An 18,096-nucleotide genomic window follows, 5' to 3' on the forward strand; every position below is an offset into this window, starting at 1 on the left:
GGGTGTAGGTGGTTTATATAAGAATGGGTGGGGGAATGAGTGGATGTTAGGACAGCAGAGATTATCGCTAATAAACTTGTTGTGTGAGTCATGCGTAAATCACCTATAGGTCAGCTTGAATCTGAATCACATTTTTTCCCATGATGCTCCTGGGTCACAGAGACCCAAAGTTACCCAACTGCCCAATAAGTAATTTGGTATAAGCCAGTACTGTAAATCCCCCTGTCCATTAAACTAAAGCCAACACACTTTGCACTTTCCTGACACAATAGTGTCAATAAATGGCTTCATAAAACTTACAGACTTGTGGTACCCTGAAGGTTTGGGGATTAACAGTTACAATCCCCATCCTCTCATCCTTCATCCATTTTCTTTCTTTTTTTTCTTTTTTTTTTTTGGTCCTATAATAATATAGGCTACATTTGGATCTTAAGGTCAAGTAAATTATTTTATTTTTATTTTTTGGTGAATGTAACCTTTAAAAGTGCATTTGTTTTGCTGACTGTCATGCATGAATAATTTATTCTGAAACCAAAAGTGTTTGATAATGGGACAAAAAGTCATTTTTTCAACAAAACCATAAAAAAATAAACCATTTATAAAATAAAGCTGTTTTTGTTATTAAACAGAAAAAGTGACAAAAAGCCCAAATAAAAAATGAGGCTTTTAATAAACTAATATTGTTGGTGCCTTTGTTAAATTGGTATTAAATTGAGTGGTTTCCTTATTTTAAGAGGTTTAGAGAAAAGCATCAGTTTGAATCTTTTTTGGGGAAAAAGTATCAACATTTAGAAACAGATGATCAGATTATGGTATATATATATGTTAGTGTGAAAAATGTGGTGTAACTAAGGGCAGTCATATAATATATGTATATATGTGGTGATTTGGAGAGCAACTGTTGCTCATGCTACTTCTAAATAGTAATTCTGCTAATGTGCATTATATGTGTTTCCATCTCACCTATCCGTTTTAACTCTGCAGTGTGTTTTTCTCCGTGTTTTTTTATTAATCCTCTTAATTTCATTCCTACCTTATTCCTTTTCTGTCCCTCTTGCCGAATAAATTATCTCTTTAACCTGTGCGAAAGCTCTCATTGTATTTATTTCAGTCCCGCTGAAGGTACTCAGTCATCCAGTCCCAATCCTCCAAAACTCCAGCAATAACCCTCTTGTAAAGGATATTCACTGATTATTTATTCACTTTGATATTTAGCTGATATTTCCCAGTGGCGCTATGCTTAGCTGTGAATCAAATCTCACTCTCCCGTGTGCGTCATGATGTGCGGCGGTACGCACTCAAACTCAGCACACCTCCCCCCTACGCATGCTCAACCACTGGCTTCATTTTACCTAGCCAGGTGGACACATTGTCTAGGCATGTTTTGACTCAAACAAATGAATATCAACAATCCCATTGTTCAATTACACACATACAGACACATACATTCGAAAATGCCCGGAAATGTGAGGCCATATCCCAATGCTGAGAATCTTACTCTAGAGCCCATGACACCACTTCTTGACATTTTCGTAATGAGGAGATATTAAACAGACATTGATGCAATCTTATTATCTGTATCTACATCCCACTCAAAGGAGCTATAGCCACACGTTTTGTCATTCAACAGGCAATATAAAAAATATATAAAAAAGAATACATATGTAAAAGCCAAATGCATTTTACGTTAACACAAATAACCGTGTGTATACACAGTACACTAAAATGTGCAGTTGAAGATTAAATATTTTACATTGATTACTCATTGCGTTGACCACTCATATCACATCATCGTTTGTGTAAATTAATCACGTGCCGGGGCTCATTCATCGTGACGTACTTTGCAAGTCGATTTACGAAGAGGGTGTAACTCCGAGAGTTCATAATGTTTGGCTGGCAAGTCAGACGGAGAGAGCACCACAAGAACCGTCGCAAGCTGACTGACTGACGCGCACGAGACGAGAGCATGAGGAACAGCAGTCAGTGTGAACGCGAAGCAGCTCAGAGCGCGATGAGCCCAGCACACAACTCCACCCTGATGTTCGCGGTCCTCTTCATCTCCTTCATACCCATCACCACAAGTAAGTCTTCCACATACATCTCTCCTTTTACTTATTTAGTGATGTTAGAATAACTTAGTTGAAGAAGTTAGGTGGCCTAGTACTTTATCTCTCCAATGAGAAAGATTATTCAGTTGAGCAATTCTCTCCCCCAAAACTAAACCATCTAAATGAATGCCTGTTCCAAGCAGCAACATGATGATGATAATTAAAATAATATAATATGAATTAACTCACTTTATTTAAAAATGTAGTCTATAAGTTTATCTGCTAAAATGCTTTTTTTTTAATCATCATCATGCTTTTATATCTTTATATATTTTTTAGCATCATAATCTTTTGTATATATATATATATATTTACCAAATCAAGGGGAGGTTTTCCAGCTGTACAGTCATAGAGGTACAGTGTTGTTATATTACTGAGGGATCAAAACAAAAGAGTCAGAATACTCTCAGTATTTATTTAATATCTCAAACAACTGTTGCCTCAAAATAGTTGATGAAAGTTTGATAAATATGTGAAGCCAAGGGGGATGTTTTGATGACTCAAAATAAATGCAACTGTTACAATTATATATATAGCCTATATATAATTATATAAACAAAATATATGAATCAAATCAAGAACAACTGACAGACTCTACTGTGACAAATTAAATAGATGGAATACAAATAAATATTGCTACAGGTATTAAAAAACAAGTGCTTTGCTGTCCTCATCTAAACCTTCTGTCTTTGCCTTGCATTTGGATTGACTGATTTCATTCTTGTATATGATTTTGATATATACTGAAGGCTTAGTCAAACTTAGTTCTCTTGCTTATCACAGCGTGCTGCATTAGTTTTTCTGTAGATATTGAGCAGGAATGCGTCATTGTGACGCATTAACTAAAGGGCTTATACTGTTAGGCAGGGCAGTGAATTCTGTGCATTCACTGTAAAACATTTTTAAATGATCAATAAGTTATGAAAACATGTTTTTACATTGCTTTAACACATCGAAATAGGTTAAGCAATTTTTCAACTTTTTACCTTTTAAGGTATACTAGATTCAACTCATTTTTTAAGTTTTAAGTTGAAATGACTTAAACATCCAAGTTGATTGTACATACAAATTTAAGGCAGCAACTTTTTTTTTTTATTACAGCCTTGTTAGTTCGAGACCAATTATTAGAACAGTACAAATGTTGTACGTTTTTCAATAAACCTGGAAAATTATGCTAGAGTAAACAGTGTTATGTGCCAGATTCATTTTGTTAATTATAATCATAACACCACAATCTTGATAATCTCCAAGCAATAAAGCATTCAGTCTTTATACCAAGAGCTATTTACCGTCAAATTGGATTCAGTCATGTAACTGCTAATTATGATGTCACTGAGAGAAAAAATAGTGTTATTGTACAGCAGAGAGCTTGACAATTTTGACAGCAGTGATGTCACAAGCATTTGAATAATATAATGGCAGTATAAGAAATGCCATGAGAGATGTTGTCAGATTAGACAAATGTGACTCATTCACTGATACACAGATAGAATTATGCCATCACAACTGATTGTTAAATGTCATAAGAGATGGATGAAAGTTTACAATAACAAACTTTCTTTTTTAACTGCACAAGTATTTTCTTTTTGGTATTGTATTGGTTTCTTCCCTAAACTACTACTGTTTTTTTTTTGTTTGTTTTTTTTACTAGGAATATGTAATTACAGCCTAATGATTAACCTATTCTAAGACTTAAATCAGACCACAAATAAGACCACAAAATCAATCATGGAAAACACTTTTTGACAGCAGTGGTTTATAAAGAAAATCCAGATTGAAAGACCCACACAGTAGATCAATAAACAAACTCAATTAGACTGAACTAACTTAATCAAACTCAGCCAAATTAGAGCTTATTCCATTGAGGGAAGAGGGCAAAATCACCAAAACAAGAAATATTAATTTCCGAACCAAACCTCACAAGGATTACAGATTGATTTCATTGGCAATTTTGTGATGCAACTGCAAGAAACCTCTTGACAATGAAGATTGCTTTAGAATATAGACAGGTAGATGTCATAAGATTTGAGATTTACCAAATAATTGTGAGTCGTGACCAATTGAAATACAAACACCACAGTATGCTGTGTAGAACTCAATGTGTCAATATAACAATTATTTCTCTGTCATATTCCAATCAAAATTCATACAATGTTTTCATATGATTAAAATTCACTTTGCTTGTAACACTAAATAATATATATGTAATAATGATTTCTGCATAAATTGCAGGTGCTCCAGTGCTCTTGAATCCATCTTCAATAGAGCATGAGCAGTTACTAACCCAGGTGTGTATGATTTACTAAGTGTCAATACTTATGAGTCCTTTCCTTTTTACTCTTCCAACAAATCACTTATAATGCATCCAAGTTATATAGAAATTTCCTCAGAGACAAAAGTTAATCACAAATGACTTATCCCATATTTGTTCAGTTTCAGTACGCTAACTTAAGTGATGATTTCACCTCTGCTTTGTTTACATGTTCTAACTGTGTGTACATGAGCAATTACATGGGTAAAGCTGGGGATCTAAAGGCTGGGATATGAAAGCACAGAATAATATGTGTTTTTGGGCATTTGGAGAAATGATAAACAAAACATCAAAAAAAGAGACATGATTAATTTTGAGTTGGAACTTTTTATTAGTTCTTTGAATCTTGTTTATACAAGCTGCCAAATTGCAACTGCATTTTTGTCTTTTTCTTAGATAACTGATCTTTGCTCATTCTACCTCTACGCAGACCCATCCTTTAGAGTGAGTAATGGTGCCCTATCTTGCACCCAGCGCAAATGACTTTGTACACTGACGCATGTATCATTTCCCTCCACAGACGCACGTCGCCGGTAAATTAGGGAATGAACTTGCGCTCTCCTCAGCGAAAAGAGGAAGCGTGTTCCGGCGCAAACGTTCCCTGGCGCTATTTTGCAGTTTCAGAAAACAATTCCGCCACAGACCAGGAAAAACCTAGTCTAAAGTCAGTGGCGTGTTATTCAGATGCTATTTTAAGGGCGCATGCTTGGCCATAATGTAGCGTGTGCACAACGCGCATACACTTTGCCTCTCTCATCTACACAGATGCAGGCAGCAGTTTTTGCAAACCATACATAATTACAAGGAAAGATATTACCACACGAGGGAAATCATTGTGGTGTCCATGAAGATGTGAAAAAATAGGCATGAAATCTAGCTTACACATTTACCCAAATAATTTTACGCCTGTTTAACCGAAGATGATTTGGGTAGGTTTCTCCATCCCCATACAATGTCACTTCTCTGTCTTTTACGGCCCTGACGAGAACGTCGGTCTCCTCGGCTGTGAACCGCACCTGGCGTGCGCTAATAGCAATCCGCCATGGAACAAGCGCCTGCGCCTGGGAATGTGAGATGACACTCTGATTGGTTTATTTCACGTTACGCCCAAACCACACCTATGAGTAATGTAGCTACTTCAGACCAACCCATTTTAGATTTGCGTCGGGCGCAAGAGTCATTTATCCCGCCGGTATAATAGCAACAGCGTCCGAGATCCGCCCACAAAGTTACTTGCGTTTCGCGTTTGATACTTGTGTTTCAGATCGTTAAAATAGGGCCCATTGAGTATTGTTGCCATTTGCAATACAGCTACTTATGTGTGTGTTTTTGAAGCAAACCGTAAGTGAATTATGGTATGTAAAATTATAGAGACATATAAAAAACTTTGTATATATAACAGTCGGTTTACTGCGCTGTGAACCCCCAATTAATTGTGCTCTTAACATTTCCTGTAGAAATTCACTTGAAAATGGACACTTCCAGCACATCATTTAGTTACTTGAATCATTTGGCTCAGGCTCAGGCATTTAAACTGTCCATAATCCATTTTGTTTTCTTTTCTTTTAACCTTTGCCAGACATCTGATGTCCTGGAGGACCTGTGTTTCCTAATGCTGGGATCACTGCAAAAATCGAAGGTGAATTTTATTCATGCCCACACGGAATCAGCATGCGTAGAACTATGAAGATATTCTACACATCGCTGCCAACCTTTGAATGTTTGTTTATTAAATAGGCCTAGTTTCAGCTACCAGTAAGCATGTAGCACTCTTAACAGATTTCCCCCCTAAAATCACTGCATAATATATATATATATATATATATATATATATATATATATATATATATATATATATATATATATATATATATATATATATATATATATATAACATCCACAGATTCGGTCTGGGTCTCAGCTACTGAACCAATTTTAATGTATTCTAATACACACACAAAAAAATGTAAGTTATTTGTAAAGCCTGTAATCTATAGATTAATAAAAGGACGATTCATTTTTATGATTTTTTAATGTTTGCTTTTTGTATATGCAGGAGATCACAGCTCGAGAGATCAGCAAAAGGGTGAGCATGTGACATTTGAGGTCTAATTTGAGGTCGCTTTTTCAAACACATTCAGTGCAATGACTATTCAATGACATCATAACATCATGATGTCTTTTTATGGATTATGGTGTTATTATTTATTTTATGAATGTTTTTCATGTTTTTGTTTGTTTTGATTTTGGTGTCTTTGCCTTTCTGCGTATATGTTTGTGTATGTTCTGTGTTTGTGTATATGGTTTTGTATTTGTGTGTCTATACATGTATGTATAGTTCTTATTTCATTACACTAAACCGAATGGTGCAGGATTTACAGATGGGACGGTAGGTTTCCTCAAGAGTTGTTTAGTGTCTGTTGCTTTCAGCACTCAGCCACTGTTGCTACGCTGCACTGTCTTCAGTAACACTCGACTGCAAATTGCAATCTGTGATCTAATACTCGGGAATTAAATAAAGCTCACATAAATTAAAAAATATTTAGGCCACTGCACAGTTCCCTTTTGGGCCAAGGTTGTGCAAAAGCAAAATCTTAAATACATTCCCATAAAGGATAATGCACAGTCAATGCGAGAAATGAACTAAAATAAAATAAAATAAAATAACCAAAGTCTTACTTGCAAAAAACCTTGACTGGATGATCAGAACTTATTACACGGCTACACACCAAATAAATAAATGTTTGAAAATAAAATCTTGATTTTATTATTTTACCTATGTATTATCTTCCACTAAGTCTACAGTGTCACCTATAGTATTCAGATAATTTACTCTTACTACATATAAATCTATCTACTCATTAGTTCCCATCGCATGCATTCAACCTCTGACATCATGATTCCTCCTTGATAACATCCACACATAGGAAAAGAACATTATTATCTCCTATATTATAATTTACACTAGATTGACTTTTTTTGGTGAATTAATATCAGAATTTTGGCTCAGACTCAAACCAGAAGAGAACCTAATTTTATCTTAACATTTTCCAAATTTAATTTACATGCAATTTTGTGTTGATGCCATCAGAGGAACTATTTAGTTTCTTCCTACTGTCCATTCTTTGCATGTCCACCACATTACAGAAGCATTGTTTTGTGATGTGTTTCAAATATCGAATCAGGTGTACATATTCATAACATAATTATTATGTAACACTCACAAACAGACACAAAAACACTACCCCCTGATGCTGACATCATAACTTCACATTCCCCCACATGTGCTCTGGCATGGCCTGCATGCCTGTGATTTTACTGAACATCAGTGCACCATGTGTGCCAAATGAACACTGAGCCGCACTGAGGACAGATAAGTGCGTGAGAGAACGCACAAGAGTCCTCTCTGCGAGCCCTGGCCAATCCCAGGAGCAGATGTTCATGGTTTTCATATCTCTCCATATCTGTCTTCATGATATCTCTCTATATATGTGTATGTGTCAGTCTTCTGTGTTGCACCCTCTTCTGGAGCTCATACCCCAGCTTGCCAGAAGAAGAAGCAGGAGAATGAAATTAAGTGTATGTATCCTGCATGCTTACCTTCATTCAAACTACATTAGCACTGTGAGTATGATCACTAAAATGACAACATGCAAGGCTTTTTCCCCATCAATATTTAGTTTTGGGTAAGTTCCAAGACACCAAATATATATATTCAAAAGTCAGTTTAAAGTTTATGAAATTTAGCTGTACTAAATATAAAAATATAAAAATAATTTTTGTCCCCTAATTATCTATATGAATAGTGCATACGTTTATTATTATTATTATTATTATTATTATTACTGAGGAATTATGCTCTTGAGTTTTTTTTCCTTGTCTTGATACTAAAAAGGGTGCATGACCATTACATTTTAAATTCTGTGGTAAATGCATGAATAGTTGATAAAAAACAATGTAACTTTTAGAGGGATGTTCATGGAGACTGACTGAAGTGTCTGTTCCTCTCAATCCTCGGTGCTGCTTGATGAAAGGCCATATGCTGTTTGATAATATCTCGTCACGACTTAGCTCTAGGGCTTCTCTTTTGACCATCAGTAATTGTTGATTTAATTAAGTGTTAAGTGTTAATTATTAAAGTGTTAAGTGTTAATTATTATTAAAACAGACAGTGTGTGTATACACAACAAATGTGACAACCTCTCTCTTTCTCTGGTTGATGATGGAAACATTGATGTTTACATAAAAGTCAAACTACCTTATTCAATCCATATATACATTTACATTACATTTACATTACATTTACATTAATTCATTTAGCAGACGCTTTTATCCAAAGCGACTTACAAATTAGAACAATAGAAGCAGTGAAACTAACAATAGGACAACAATATGCAAGTGCTATGACCCTTCCCAGTTTCATCTAACGCAGTATAGATATATATATAAATAGATATAGAATAGAATAGAAGATATGTTATCTTATATAATATTCTATAGATTAGAATAGATATATGTGGAACTTGTAAATATATTATTAGTTTTAATATATTATGTCATATACTACAAGAATTACACTTATGTTTCAAGGTTTAAGGATAATACGATTTTTAAATGTTTTTGGAAGAACATCAAGGCTTAATTTATTTGATCAAAAATACAGTAAAACAGTAATATTGTGAAATGTGTTTTTTTTTTATTTTTTATAATTGTTATCTTTCAATATGGTTCACTCGCTTATGGGGAAAACCGAATACTGAGTCCTGATTGGTTCATGTCTGTGCACCTGTACAAACAAATGGCTTTTCAGCCAGCCGAAACGGGCAGGACCGACAGCCTATTTAAGCGCTGAAAGCCATTTCTGAATTTCAGAATTTTTCTCCTTCAAGCTCGAAGATCATCTCCTCGCTGACTCCACAGAGAAGATAAAAAGCCTTTCCATTCACCGTCGAATTAAGCCCCAGCATCGGATTAACGGGACTTCGCAGCTGCAGCTGATCCAACTCTTCTCCCCTGCGGCTATCCAGCGATAATCTCATAGAGAAATTTTCCTTCTAAAAAAGCAAATTAAGAGGCATTTGTTGCAAAATGTCACACCATGAATGTTGCTCATGCAGGGCTCCCCTGCTTCCCTCGGACGAGCACACCGAGTGCATCGCATGCCTGGGAGACGCCCAAGCCAAGGCTGCTCTCACTGAGACCAGCTGCTCGCACTGCGGGAGCATGAATCTCACACTGTTGCGCTCACGCATCGCTTTTCAAGAGCGATCCTGCCTCGCACGCTCTCCCTTTCTCTTACCCTCTCGAGCCGAGACGAAAGAAGCCACGGGGCGGAGCAGCAAGGCTGTAGCGAGCTCACATTGGCCCAGTGCCCACATACCTCTCCCTGCTTTCGCTTGTGCTCTTCACCCGTGATGACCAGCGCCCCTCATCTGGTGTGAGATGGTTTCATTTGGTTTCATTTGGCGGCTCCGAGGGCGATTGTGATGACTCAATATCTCCGGCTGCATCTGAAGAGGAGGACTGGGCGAACTCCGGCGATGACTCCACCTCATCCGCCACCTAAAAAGACAGACTCAGCAGGACTCAGAGCTCATCTGTGTCTTTACCAAGGCCGTTAACGAGTTGGGCTTTGATTGGTCGGCTCCAGAGGAGCTCGCCTCCAGTCTCCCGTTCTTCCTGGAAGTCCATGAAGAACTAACGGAATCAAGGCGTGCCCCCTATTCAGCACGCGTCCATTATTCTTCTTCAGCGTCCATTATTCTTCTTTCAGTTATACTAAGCTTCCCCTGCTGGAAGAGGCCGTCGCTGTGCATCTCTGCCCACCCACAGCCCGCGGCTGGAAAACTAAAGCTGCCCACCTGACTAAGCCGTGCAGAGCGACATCTACACTCGTGGCCAGAGCGTATGCCACGAGTGGCCAGGCTGGTTCCATTCTTCACACTATGGCGGTCCTCCAAGTTTACCAAGCCAAGCTTCTCTGTGCCATGGACGAGAGTGGTCCTAACCCGGCGGCCTTCGAGGAGCTGTGCAGCGCGACCGACCTTGTCCTGAGCGCCACTAAATCTATGGCCCAAGCGATTGGTCATGTCATGGCCAATTTGGTGGTCCACGAGCACCACCTTTGGTTAAACTTAACGGAGATCAAGGACGCTGACAAGACAGCCCTCCTGGACTCCCCTGTCTCTCCCTCAGGTTTGTTTGGTTCCGCAGTCACCATTTTGCTGAGCATTTTACAACGGCACAGAAGACATCAAAAGCGATCCGCCACTTCCTGCCGGCACTCCCTGTCCTAAGCTAGTGCTGGACCCTGATCCGCCCAAGTAACCCTGAAGCCTCGGGCACAAGGAGGAGGAGGCTAAGTCCCGCCGAGGCTGGACCACCCCCAAAGCTTCTATGTGTTCACCTCCCAAACCCTGTTCAGTTCTGGGAATTGGAGGCATTGTGTTTGCTGTCAGTACTGGGTCCTCCCCACCAGTGGTATGTGCGCCCAGACCAGCCTCCATCTGTGAGCCTTCACATCTTTCCACGGAGGTCATGAACACGATCTCTGAGGCAAGGGTGCCTTCTACCAGGAGCCCCTCACACCCAAAAATGGTCTATTTTTTTCCAGCTGTTGCTCAGCTCGGAATGTAGACCCTCTGTCTTGGGAGATCGCTTCTCTTCTCTCCTCTCATTCCTACAGGTGCTGTTGGATGGTGGACGCACCCCGTCCACACTCAAGGTATACACGGCAGCTATTGCGGCATACCACGCTTATATGTGATGCGATCTGGGAAAACCCACCACATGGTGAAATGTTACTTATTACAGATGGTTTCAAGCTCTTTCCAAATCTGTTTTTATTTCTTTCATCGTTTGTCTGTAACAAAAGTTATGGTTATCTTTGAGAAAAACGGGTTTAATTAACGTGTCCTGCTAGCTGGACGATTGCCGCTCTTTTTTATTATTATTCATATCACATATTTGGGTAATCATCATAGATTAGGTATCATTCGAAAGCTTACAAACTCAAAATTCATCTTGTGAAAACCGTTTTGAAATTGGCAATTGAGAGGCGAGCAAGATCTTTTAAGTGAGCAGCTACTTCAGACTCAGTTGTTCTCTTATGCTCCGCTCCGCATCTCACGATAAGGTTGGATAAAAACTTTTTAAAAACTTGCGTTTGCCAAAACCTCTCTTACTAAAGACCACCCTTCTGCTGGCTCTGGCATCGGTCAAGAGAATTGGTGATCTGCAGGCTCTTTCAGTAGATGCTTCCTGCCTCAAGTTTGGGCCCAGCGACAGTAAAGTTGTCCTTAGACCCAGACGAGGCTATGTGCCTAAGAAGTTTTTACGCCCTTTAGAGCACAAAGGGCTTTCACAAAGCACCCCTCTGCTGAGGGCGAAAAGACGCCACACCCACTTTGCCCGGTTCAGGCCTTTAGGTTGTACATTGAGTGTTCCTGCCAGTTCAGGCAGTCAGAGCAGCTGTTTGTGTGCATCGGAGGCCACTCAATGGGGCTGCCTACTTACAAAACAAAGACTATCCCACTGGATAATGGACGCAATAGTGCCCTATCAGGGTGAGGGCCCACACCACCAGGGGAATGGCCTCCTCTTGGGCTTGGTCTAGCGGAGTGTTCCGGTTACTAATGTAACCTTGGTTCCCTGGTTCCATTGCACCTATGCACTAGTCAACGCTGCCACTTCACAGTTGAAAAATTCGGCCAAAAATGGCTTTCAGCGCGACTTAAATAGGCAGTCGGCTCCACCCGTTTCTGTGGGCTGAAAAGCCTTTTGTCTGACGTGAACCAATCAGGCTTCAGTATTCAAGGAAAAACGAGAAAACTTTTTTTTCCCATAAGCGGAACCAAGGTTATGTTGGTTACGTCTAGTAACTGGAATGTTTTCTATTTTAATTTTAAAATGTAAATTATTCCTCCGATGGCAAAGCTGAATTGTCAGCATCCAAGGTTACATTGGTTACATCCAGTAACTGGGAAGTTTTCTATTTGAATATATTTTAAAAAGTAATTTATTAATATATAATCAAAGCTGAATTTTCAGCATCATTCCTCTAGTCTTCAATGTCTAATTTGCTGATTTGCTGCTCAAGAAATATTTCTTATTATTATCAATGTTGAAAACAGTTGAGCTGCCTAATATGTTTGTGGAAACGTGATACATTCTGTTCAGGATTTTTGGACAATTAAATTAAATGTAATATATTTATTTATTATATTAATTTATTTTACATTCCCAGTGTAAGGTTAAATATTTTTAATATTTAACTTTAAAAAAAATATATATATTTTTTAAAAGTATGCATTTCTACATGCTTGTACACATGCACGGTTGCACGAGGCTGACATGTGCATGCATGAGTGTGAGTCCATCTAATTAAATGTACAGGATGTGAAATGGCTCAACCTTAGTTTGATTAACTGCTTCTGTCCATTTGAGAGGTAATTGTACGCTAAAAGTGTTATTGTGCTATAAGGGTAAAACACAAAACTGAACAAGAATAAATGATGACTGCCTCACTCGCACAAAGGAAATGGTCCTGATGGATTTTGTTGGGTAGATAAATTGTTTTTCCCTCTTACCAACACTGCCTTCATAAGACCTTTAATTCACCTTCGATCCAGTTAGAAACAGTTAAACAATGTTCACTAGCGGCATCAGAAAGTGTGGTCTGATATTTGAGCATAACTACAGTATAACAATTCCTTCTGTGTGCAGGATGATCTTCAAGGGCCTGGACGGATCCAGAGCAGAGGATACTTCCTTTATCGGGTAGGGTAGGCCTACGGTATATATGACAGCTGTTTATTGTCCAACACAATAAGGAATATCTTATTTACTTTGATTAAGTTTTGAGTTAAACCTCTTAACTGTCACCGTCTCGCAAGCGGTATGCTTGGCGCTCTTTTTTATTGCCTTTTTTCCCTATCACATATTTTAGTAATCATCATAAATTAGGTATCATTCGAAAGCTCGTTTTGAATTTAAAATAGGACATTGCATTACCATGGAAAAGTTTTTTTTTTCTTTCTTCTCTGCAGCCACGAAATGGAAGAAGATCTGCTGAATATGTGTAAAACAATAAAGAATGGAAAAATCAGGTATTTCATGATGAACTGAGATAATCATTTAAAACTGCTTCTTCAAATCTCATGTGTTTTCTACAAGTGCACTGCATGGGTCTAGAGTCACGGGAAAAACAAATTCAGAAACTATACATTTAAATATACAACAATACAATATACATTTTCATATACTGATATACAACAGGGCATTGGTCTTTAATGGCATTAGAGAGTGAACTTAAACCTACAAAAAACATATTTGAGCTATACTAATGTGTCTGTATATTTAAAAATAAAATAAAAACAGTCTCTTGTTCATTAACAATTTCAGTAGCACCAGACCCCTTACCACAGATGTGATGATCCAGAGCCAGTCAACCTGAAACATCACACAGCTCGTTCCAGAAAACACCCTCGTGTTAAATTGTGATGTTGAATGTACAGAATCCAAATAAAGTCTTTTATCTGTCCAAATGTCCTGTTTGTGTAACTGTGCTGTGCCTTTTGAATTAAAAGCATTACAAAATGTTTCCTCATCGTGCCAGTGTGATTTTGACTAAATTGACTGTACGTGTTTTTCCCACCAAAAACAAAGAAATAAAATCTTTTTTTTTTCTGTTCAGTTATTTCTTGAAAGCACTAGTGGGATTCTGGTTGCTCATTCCCTCTTTCTCTTGATGAATGTGTGTGTTTTTGTTATCGTGCTATCTACAACAATTAGTCAAAAAGCATTAATCAAACTTCACTTCCGATCACTTCCATTTTAATTAGATTTGACCATCCAAACAGCATGTTTCAAGAACTGCATCCTTTTAGATAAACGTCTCTTTTCAGTCCTTTATCGGTTTAGCTGAATCTTGCTTATGGTCTATTGTTCTCATAAATAATGTGTTTATTAAGACGTTGTCATACTGTGAGGACGAACAGGGGCCTGAAATAATGAAGAAGGTTACGTCATGGATCGTGACTGCATTTCCTTTAAGAAACTTGTGACAGAAAACATGGGTGTGTAGATGTGGAAGATCACTTGACCGGTTCTAGACAGACCTGAGGGTACAACTCGAAACACATTAGTCCTGTAGTGGGTGTTTTGTAGTGGGCTGGGTGTGAAAACGGAAGCTTCGGGGTTGTGAAAAGACGTCGAACGCAATTAATCTGAGGGTATGAGAAAAATACACAAATGAAACACACAAACAGAACCTGCTGAAGATCTCATTTGTTATAGTCTTGTTAATAGCTAATTTGGGTTACAAACACAAACACTTCTGGTGACCAATGACCCAGGAACTGAAATGACTTGCCCCCTCTTGAGTAAGATATATTTTTATAATAGAAGATTAATTAGCTTAATCTACAATCTTATAATGAACCACTTTCTCCAACCTGCCTTTTAAGTGTTGTTTAATTTGCAGTATTTACCTGAAAAATGACTGTAACCCATACATGTACAATCGAGATTATAAAGGAAAACAATTCTAGTGTTTTTAATTTCATTTTGTGCATGGTTGTATTTGCAAAATTAAATTATTAAACATGTCTAAAACAATAACTGAAACTAATTGTATTCTGCCCTATGGACCCTTATAAAAAAGAAGTGTGCTTAATTGCATCGAATGTGCACTTAGTGTACTTCAAATCTTAAAAGGTAAAACAAATTTTGGCAGATTAGATAATAATTATGAAATTAAAGGCCACTTAAGTGTACTTAAAGAGCATACACTTTGTAGAAATATTCAATTAAAAGTTTTACTTCAAAGTACATTTCAAATCATTGTGTTTTAATCATTTTTGGCATACTTTAAATAAGTACACTTCACTGTAAAAAAAATACATGATCAGTATGTCATGACAACATGTTTTTACAGTAGCCTACTTTAACTCGTCAAAATAAACTATTTTATTTTGAAATGGCTTACATAGTCAAGTTGATTGTACTTTGAAAATGGAAGGTAGCAAGTTTTTTTTACTGTGTTGATTTGATGTCTTGACTAACATGTAAAGTAACTACTTGATTATAATTTTAACTGTAGTGTGTTGTTCATCATTACAGTTAATACATTTTCATTATTACAAATGTGTAATTACAAACATATTTATATAGGCTATATATGACACAATTTTCAATAGAAATGACATTAAAGTATTTCAGTTTACCATAATGCTTGTCATTCAGCAGTACACTTTTAACCATATTTCAAAGACAATTGAAGTAGGCTGATTATGAAATTTCTTATAAAGTAGGCTACTACTTAAGTGGGTCAAAAAAAATATTAAAATATTTAAAATATAGGCTATTTAAAAAATAAATAAATGTAAAAAAAAATCATTGAATTATCATGTTAATGTCCAAAAACATTACATTCAGTTCGCACTTAGGTAGCCTATTCTTTAATGTATTTTTCAAGTAGGCCTATTCAAAATTGTACTTCTTCCACAGAAAAATACTAAAAGCATAATTAAAAGATTACAGATCATTTCTTAGTGAGAGTTAACTATTCAATCTGAATTCTTCAGGTGCCCATTGTTTGCAGAACCAGCACTGCATCCAGACCTCAGGAACTGAGCCCGCTCTCCCCTGGATACGACAGTGTGGTAATGTTTTCAAGTTTGAGGCAAGAGTAAATTTATAACGTAAAAATCAAGCCAACCTCACTTTAAGTTCAGTATAATGAATTTAATATGATAACAGCACCACCGTGTGGTTATTTTGTCACTGCATTATAGTGGCTCGATGTCTGAAACTTAGCGCCACTGGGTGTCACGAGATCTCCACTCACAGAAACAGTGCGTGACAAACAGTCAGATCGTTTTCTTATTTTATTAAAAGAAATTTTCATTTTCCGTCATGAAAAAGTAGTGGGCTAAACAAGTTGATGTCTATCGTTACTATTTACAACAATAGTTGTAGCCGCCTAATAGTCAGCCTATTGCTTTACACACGTTTAGCATAGCCATTTTAAATCAGGTGTTTTCATCTTTTAGATGTCATGGACCCCAAAATATGATCATCCTCGAGTGAGGGCCCCTATTTAAAAGGCGTCCACCTTTTATAAACACCCAAGTTACATAGCTTATATATAAAATTATAAATCTAAAATTATTTATATTAATCATTTTTATTTATTTTAATCTAATTAAACATATTTAATAGATTAATAACTAATACTTTTTAAACACTTTTTAAAAACTGAATCACGTTTTTATTTTTTTATTTTTAATCAAATTTATTTTAATATTAATCATCTTAATATTTATTTATTTATTTATTTACCTCTCTAGACTTTTCCACGGACCCCCTGTCACTCATTTAAATAATAATTAGCAGGAAAAAAAGCAAGAAAAAAACCTTGTGCAAATCATACGAACGAATAGGCCGATACATTTTTTCTTTTACCATGAATAATATAATTGTATGGTCTACATCAGTGGTTCTCAAACCTGTCCTGGCGTACCCCCAACACTGCACGTTTTCTTTGTCTCCCTAATAAAACACACCTGATTCAACTCATCAGCTCATTCACCCATGTTATAATGAGCTGATGAATTGAATCAGGTGTGTTTGATTAGGGCGACAAAGAAAACGTGCAGTGTTGGGGGTACGCCAGGACAGGTTTGAGAACCACTGGTCTACATCATGTTGAGTTAGATTTAAACATGAACAGTCAGACACTAATTTCCACACGTCTGTGCGTGCTGCCCTCGACCCCACTGATTTGTATGTCACTGAAGCATTTACATGTTTTCACTCAGAAAATTAGTATACTATGGACTTAATGCAAATCAAGTAAAGGTTTTTAAATCTTTAAAACAACAACATAGAAACTGCCTTGGTTCTCGTTTAAAACGAGCAATAGGCCAATTATAATTAATATATAATTGTACCTGGCTTCCATTAACAGCTCCGCAGCATGTCGCGCACTCGCATCATCTTTCTATTGGACAAGACAAATGTCATTCAATACGTCAGCGCTAAAATTTTCGCGCGCGCTGTGCCACATTCAAGATTGGTTGACGTGCGTATTTGACCTAATTGGCATACGGCCAAGAGAGAGAGAGCGACACATGTGGGCCAAAGATTAGGAACGTTTGTATAACATAAAATTCACACCAACACACAATCATTAAAAGATAGCAAGGTATTGTCTTTTTGAAATAACTGAAATTTTAAACCCGCTACGGAAGCAGTGAAATGTAGGCTAATAACTTCAACCAAACAGAAAGGCTAAACCGCTGCATGCATTTCGTGAAATACCAAGCAATCGCTAAAAATGATTTCAGATGATTGATAGGCAAATATGTCAAGCATTTTAGTGACATATTTCGTGTATACATTTTATAGTTGATTCTTACAAAGACTGATTCATTTTTCTAGCCTATTTATGCGATTTCTTTCTCTTTTCTTCACTTTAAAACTCATAGATTATTAGTAGCCTAGGATATAAAAAAAAATAGGATTTTTTCCCCAACTTTATTTATGGTTTGATTTTGTCAAACGTTAAAATGTAGTATAGCCTATATATATATACACATATATATAAAGGTTGCCAAAACCTAAAATGCATGATCAAATCTAAGTGTTTATATTTTCTGGTTTTCCCAGTTGTGC

At 37.0% G+C, this 18,096-nt stretch overlaps 1 protein-coding gene across 2 annotated transcripts; it reads left to right on the top strand.

Annotated features, from left to right (window-relative positions):
• Positions 1-1,907: 1,907 nt before the first annotated feature.
• On the top strand, positions 1,908-14,107 carry nmu (neuromedin U; the record flags this gene model as incomplete). 2 transcript variants are annotated; one of them, XM_084431716.1, is made up of 9 exons in its annotated part: positions 1,967-2,081; positions 4,341-4,396; positions 4,816-4,863; positions 5,999-6,058; positions 6,476-6,505; positions 7,924-7,998; positions 13,144-13,197; positions 13,467-13,526; positions 13,822-13,898. In XM_084431716.1, 8 exons carry the CDS (start codon positions 1,967-1,969, stop codon positions 13,500-13,502), a joined length of 474 nt encoding a protein of 157 aa, XP_084287842.1. In that variant the 3' UTR covers positions 13,503-13,526; positions 13,822-13,898. The 2 variants fall into 2 exon arrangements, with proteins under 2 accessions (XP_084287843.1, XP_084287842.1); XM_084431717.1 differs by lacking the exon at positions 7,924-7,998 and having other exon boundaries at positions 1,908-2,081; positions 13,822-14,107.
• Between the last annotated feature and the right edge of the window lie 3,989 nt (positions 14,108-18,096).

This window comes from Rutilus rutilus (genome assembly GCF_951802725.1).
Source record: "Rutilus rutilus genome assembly, chromosome: 15".
Classification (NCBI taxonomy): domain Eukaryota; kingdom Metazoa; phylum Chordata; class Actinopteri; order Cypriniformes; family Leuciscidae; genus Rutilus; species Rutilus rutilus.